The sequence below is a fragment of the Armigeres subalbatus genome, chromosome 2 (genome assembly GCF_024139115.2).
Source record: "Armigeres subalbatus isolate Guangzhou_Male chromosome 2, GZ_Asu_2, whole genome shotgun sequence".
NCBI classification, from domain to species: Eukaryota; Metazoa; Arthropoda; class Insecta; order Diptera; family Culicidae; genus Armigeres; species Armigeres subalbatus.
The window spans coordinates 442,492,074-442,499,097 of record NC_085140.1 but is presented as its reverse complement, the minus strand read 5'-3'; the positions used below and the strand labels follow the sequence as shown (position 1 = coordinate 442,499,097).

The following is a 7,024-nucleotide window of genomic DNA, read 5'->3' as shown; positions in this document are numbered from 1 at the left end:
AATGCGTTTTAATTTTCAAGGCTGCAACGTCTATCATGGCTCCAAACAATGTAAATATTTTTATTTTAAAAATGTGAATTATCGTAAATTGAATTTAACATTCACTTGGTGATTTGCTCTTACATATCTAATATGATGCATACAAATAACAAGAGTTAGAAATCGCATAATCGATACTGGAGTTCGATCTTTGCCTTATGGACATATGGTGTGCCATTTCCCAAATGAAGCTATCATTCCAAGTAGCTTACATTCTAGTTGCATCTATTGCAGCTAGGGAAAAGAGTTTCCCAATTTTGTCGAGTGCATTAATACTTGATGGGGAGGATTTTCGCTCGCCACTTTCGGTCTTCGTTGCATCGGATGAACGGATTCCATTAGTAGGATTAACAAAGTTTCCGGCTGTGAATGTGCAGTTACTCGTGGATTAGCTGCTTGCAGCATACTAATGCGCAAGACGTTAGTTTCGATATTTATTTCATACTCTGAATTCAGCTCAATTCGGAAGAAAAACGCTAACTCCTATTGACATTGCATTCAATCGAATCCACAATCGGAAAATCATGAATATACATCGCTGTATTTATCGCATACTCGAGTTCGATTGTTTTCTGAAGCAATGAGAGTTTTCGTTCGACCAATTTTTAAATTATTCAAATTACTCCCAAGGCGAAAGGCGCACCGACCCGGCGAAAAAATCATGCTGACCCGCGCACGAGCCAAACAGTCAAAAGGTTCATTTTTATTCGAATGGCGTGGCCTCTTGGTGCAGCTTCAACCTCATGCTGCTCGAACGCACACCGCAGAGCGCGTTCCAATGTGGAATCAAATTCAATGATTCGCCTGAATTGGAATGGATAATTTTTGGCTTTACGGTTCTCACTTTCCAATTCGAAGCGGAATCGATTCTAAAATTGTAATTCCGAATAACATTGTGGATTCAATGGTAAGTTCGAGGGTTGATGCTCATGCTACCCAATGGCCGCCCGGCGATGATGGAAATGGAAATAAATTCTGGGTTTGCGAAACAAGGATGTTTTAAGTGAATTTAAATTTTGAACTAGGATCGGTGTAAGCAAAGTAGCATGATTCGAGTTTATATTGATCAGCGGTAGCGTAGAAATTATATTCTTTAAAAGCTGTTCAAGTTCAGCTGCTGCCTAGCTGACAGATTTCATCGGCATCATTGTTGGCCCTTTGTTCTTATACGTGCTCTTGCTGATCCTGTTCAATGTTGATTTTCCTGCGTAACATTTATTCCTTTCTCAACTATTCTGCTGCAGAGTACGTCACTGCCTTCAAAGCTCAAATGAAAGGGTTGGACAGCCAGCTAGGACGACCCTTGTTTGCTTGATGCTGGCTGACTTTGAGCTGTAACAACAAGTAGGTAACACTTTGCTCGGAATAGAAAAAGTGTTGCCACGTTTGTATACACATTTAGCTCGGTAGCAATATTAAGGAACTGTTGAGAAAATTATTTTGAGCTTTTTAGTGGAAAGTACGTAGAAAACTACGTTTATAATGCATTGTTGATCGAATAATCATTTGATTCACCACCTTATATGTATTTCGTTAAACCGCTGTAAAGGTCTGTAGGAAGTCACATAGAATGTTATGGTTCATTATAACAATGTTAAACTTCGATACCAGAAATGTAACGCTTGCACTCGTAGGGAAGTTTCAACTTATTCATAAGAGGTCCTAAATTGTAAAATTCGTGTGGAAACCATCACGGTCACCACCAGATTTATGATGCCAACACTGACCGAGGCGAGGAAACTGTGCGCTTACCATGAGCAAAAAAGATTTTCTTTTATCCAACCCCGGCGCACCAGGATGATGTCCTCGGAAAGCAAATTGTTTGAACATGGTTCATTTTTTCCTTCGATTCTGAGAATCGAGAACGGGGGGTGCATTTTTCCAATCACTTTGAGTGGGGCTTTATGCGAGTGAATGAGTTTGAAAGTGAATGGCAACTGGCGTTGATGTTCGGAAGCAAACGGTTCGAACTCTTGTGTAAAGTGTGCGCGTTGTTGTCAAAGTAGGCACAGAAAACGGTGAAACAGAGCAAAAAGAAACTATTGAAGGGCCATTGTTTTAGAGGCAAGCAAGCGTTGGATGGTGATGTGACAACGTGCTCACCTGAGGGCTGCTGCTGTTTGGTACCTTGTTTAGTAGAAATATCGTCTTCTGTAGGAAGGTTTATCAAATTTTGAACATGAGCCTTTCGTTTAATGAAAACTGACATCCAATACCCAGCAAGCATCATTTCGTAATCTTGAGTTTATCTCCATGCATTCATGACACTACGCTCTTTTCTAGCTGCTCGAATAAATACAGTTAAACCTCCATGAGTCGATGTTCTATGACTCGATTACGACTCATAGAAGCACATTATTATATATTAAAAAATATTTTCTGGGTTACTACGATGGTCCCTTCAAACAGCATCACAAGGTTTGTGTATTCCACATCTCGATATTTCCTTGAGTCCATGGTCCCTTCAATATCGACTCATGGAGGTTTTACTGTAATACCATAAACATATCATTAATTCTATTGTTAAATCACCATTGCTAACTTAAGAGCGACCATTTATTACAATGTAATTTTGACAATAAAACCACATTGGAAGTTATGGGTTTGCACTATTGAATGTATTGTATATGGGACTTTTACATTTGATGTATTTTTACAATAAAATTTTCGAAAAAATTTCATACAAAATTCAGACCAAAACAATAGCTTTTAATGTTCTTCTATGGGATGATTTTTATGGCCGTAACAATAAAGAAATATTGTATTTCTATTGTTTTTTGTTTACTTTATTGTTTTACAATAAAAATACGTTAGCAGATATAATTACATTGCATAAGACGAGTTAATTCTATACCATTCAATTTCACTACTTTATTACTTTGCAGATATGTATTCGAACATTAACATAAAGATCGAAAACTAATGAAACAAATGAAATTTTGTACAAGCTTCTGCTAATAATAGAGAAACCTTAGGTTTTTTAGGCTTTTAATAGAAAAACCTAACTCTTTTCATGTATAATGAAGATTTCTAGTATTGAGATACCTCGTTTCAGTTTAATTTTTGAGATTTTATTTTGTTATATTTTGAATTAAAATAAATTTGAAAAAAAGATTAATATTTACCTACTAGGAATTTAAATGAAACTAAACTAAAATTAATGCACAAAAATGTCGAGTCAAGCCTTACAGTTGAGTATCGTATAAAGATTACAAAGTGGTTGAATTAAATGGAACTGTATGAACTGTGTAGTGGAAACATTCCACTATAAAATTTTAAAAGATTCTCTGCTCAAAAATGGTCGTTTGGAAGTCTGCGCACCAATTTGTAGATTGTGTGATGGATTCCACCTACGCACAGAGGGATGGTTCCATTTCTTGAATCATTTTTGTTGAAAACGAGGTTGAACATTCACCATCGTCAGTTGCTGTTTGGGAGTTGAAGTGGAAATGAAATTACTATTTTATCTCTTTCAAACGGGAAAAGCAACTTACTTCATTGTCAGCTTCTCACTGGATACTCTGGAAGAACTTGGGCAAATACTGATTATTCGGGACAAGAGGGTCCTGCAATCCCAAGTACAGTCGCCTCTCTACATCTCGATATTGGAGGGACCATCGATGCATCGTGATAAGGAGAGATCGAGGAATGGGAGGAAAATTGAAATGGGTACTAGATTGAAAAAAGCTCGACGACAACGACAACAAAACAAATGCCATAGCTTGTTGTTCATGCGTTTGTTATTGTCCAAAAATGGTCTAGTAGCCTTTGAAATACGAATATATCGAAAATCCTGAACAAAATATGACCAGAACGCATCGAGATAGAGAGATATCTAGCTAGGGAGGGGCTGTCCATAAACCACGTAGACTACGAAGGGGGACCCCCCTGTATACCAAAAGTCTACGTAGACTTTTTAATTCAATGTTTTTTAAAAGCGATTTATACAGCAGCTTCGTGCGAAGTTCACTTGTTTGATTTTTTACGATGTTCCGTTTTTTTTTGCAAGACTTACCGAAATAATCTATTGCATTTCTCCTTAAAAAATTTATGAATTTTTACTAAAGTAAAAGTCTGAGCTACGGCTTAAAACTATCATGGATTTCACCAGGAAATTCTTCTGTGTTGAGCAGGAAAATTCTCCAAAATAGGTATTGTATAAAAACTTTCGATTTTTTTTCAAAATCTTCACTTGGATTTTACTGCAGATTCTACTGGAATTTGGTTTGATTTTCGGCAGGAACTTCTTTGCAAACTATGGAAATTATGTCGTACTTCAACGGATTTTTTTTTGAATTTACAAAGGAAGCATTTTGGAATATCCAAGAAAAAGTCATTGAAATGCCCAAAAGATATTCTTTGAAACTTTTAAAGGGAATTCTTCGAAATTTCCACGAGAAACCCTTCAGAATGGAAATTTTCTGGGTCCCCGAAATTTTTTGCTTAATTTCGGATTTTTCGGAATTTTCAAGAGCAAAATTAAGCCGTTACTAATATTTAGTTGACCAACTACCAGGAGAGCTATTTAAACACGGTTGTGAGGCAGTGGCTAGAGCGCTGCACTGGATCATTACCAAGATTTGGGAGGAAGAAATTTTTGCCGCAGGAGTGGATGGAAGGTGTCGTGTGTCCCATCTACAAAAAGGGCGATAAGCTAGATTGTAGCAACTACCGCGCAATCACATTGCTGAACGCCGCCTACAAGGTACTCTCCCAAATTTCATGCCGTCGACTAGCACCAACTGCAAGAGAGTTCGTGGGGCAGTACCAGGCGGGTTTTATGGGCGAACGCTCCACCACGGACCAGGTGTTCGCCATTCGCCAAGTACTGCAGAAATGCCGCGAATACAACGTGCCCACATCATCTATTCATCGACTTCAAAGCCGCATATGATACAATCGATCGGGACCAGCTATGGCAGCTAATGCACGAACACGGTTTTCCGGTTAAACTGACACGGTTGGTCAAAGCGACGATGGATCGGGTGATGTGCGTAGTTCGAGTTTCAGGGGCATTCTAGAGTCCCTTCGAAACCCGCAGTGGGTTACGGCAAGGTGATGGTCTTTCGTGTCTGCTATTCAACATCGCTTTGGAAGGGGTAATACGAAGAGCAGGGATTAACACGAGTGGTACCATTTTCAATAAGTCCGTCCAGCTATTTGGCTTCGCCGACGACATAGATATTGTATAGCACTTAGTGGCGGAATCCTCTCCTCCTTGAGGACGACGATGGACCCGACGGCTATGTTGTCGAGTGCTTTAGTCCAGCGGTAGCGAGTTTGTAGAGTGGCTAGGTACTCGTTATGCCACCTATACCAGAAATGTCCCGCAAGTTGCTGGACCCTCCGGTAACGAGAGAGTCGATTTTCTGGAACTTGCTGACAGGAACTCGTTCAGCGGTCTGCCGATAAGGAAGTGCCCAGGAGTGTGAGCAAGTTCTTCGGATGGATTGTCGGGAAGCGGCGTAAGAGGACGCCTCAATCTGCACGAGTGCCGTGGTGAGTTCAGACTCTGTAAGGTTTGCGTTACCAAGGATTTTCCGAAGCAGGGTCTTGACGGACTTCACACAAGCTTCCCAGATTCCACCGAACGATGGTGATCGTGGTGGAATAAAATGGAATTGGATTCCATCATCTCCACAATCGCGTGCTACAGATTCCTTGTGCTGCTGCGTCTTGCACCAACAAAGTTGGTCGCGTTGTCACAATAGATGTGCGCCGGTTTGCCTCTCCGACCGGTGAATCGCCGGAGACTAGCTATAAATGCCTGAGTGGTGAGACTGGAAACGAGGTCGAGATGTGCAGCTTTTGTGGCGAGGCAGACGTACACTACGATGTACGCTTTTGCAAACGATGAGTTTCTGCTTCGGATGGACGGGCGTACGTATAATGGACCTGCCAGGTCGATACCGACGTTTTCAAACGGGTACGCCTGGTTGACGCGCACAGGAGGAAGCTGGCCCATCAGCTGTTCGAGTGGCTTCGGTCGAGCACGGACGCACGTTACGCAACGGTGGACGATTTGTCGAACCAAGTTCCGGCCGCCAAGAGGCCAGTATTTTTGACGGATTGACGAAAGTAGTAGGCCAGGACCTGCATGAAGTGTCTTGTGGTGTTCTTTGGTAACAATGAGCTCGGTCAGCCGATGCTTAGCTGGAAGTACGATCGGATGCTTTTTATCGATTTTTTTTTGATCCGTCATTTTTTCTACTTCTAGTTTTCAATACTTTTCTAATCTGTGTTCTATTTAATTACTGAAGAGAAAGCAGTTTTTTACGATGTCTGTGATGATGATCAGTGTATATTCTTCAACCCTCGCTTCAACCCAAATCCAACGTCCACCCGAGGTCTGCTGATGCTGTTCCAGTGAAGCAAAATTTGAAAACTACCGACGATGCTCAAGTGTTTTGCGAAGATGACTCAAACCTGCCCAATGATTGAAGCGTTCCTCTTCCAAACGATGCATCCACGGTGGTCAAGAGTCATTCTAAGCCGATTGATTCCCGTCCGCGAAACGGAAGCTGTGCAGGAATCTAACGGAACTTCGGTGAGCTCTTTCCGATTTGTTTTATTCATGGTCGTTTTACATTTTACACACCCGCCATTTTTCAACTCCTCTGTTCCGAGTACTCAATGGATGATAGTTCTATTACAATTCAAAAGCATTCCCAAGGATGTGGCCAGTTGGGCAGAAAAATCACGTGCGTATTATTGTAAAATCTCCTTTTGCGCCCAAAACGGGGAAACGCAAACCAAATCAAAGCGTTAAAAGAGAGAGAGCGTTACTTAGTTTACGCTTCATCTGGCTTCTGCAAAGTACAATATAAAGAAATCATGCTTGATATTTCCCATTTGATTTAATTGAACTTTCGGGAGTTTTCACGAATTTTTCTTGTTTGCCCAGAATTTCCGGAATAGATACCATTCTATCTTATAAATCTTAAGGGAGAAAGTTAGAAGATATTGGTTAACCAAAGAAAATTAT

The 7,024-nt window shown here is 40.5% G+C and overlaps 1 protein-coding gene across 1 annotated transcript; it reads right to left on the bottom strand.

Moving 5' to 3' along the window:
• Window positions 1-5,689: 5,689 nt before the first annotated feature.
• Window positions 5,690-6,241, bottom strand: LOC134210404 (uncharacterized). Its single transcript, XM_062686454.1, has one exon. It carries the CDS (start codon window positions 6,239-6,241, stop codon window positions 5,690-5,692), a length of 552 nt encoding a protein of 183 aa, XP_062542438.1.
• Between the last annotated feature and the right edge of the window lie 783 nt (window positions 6,242-7,024).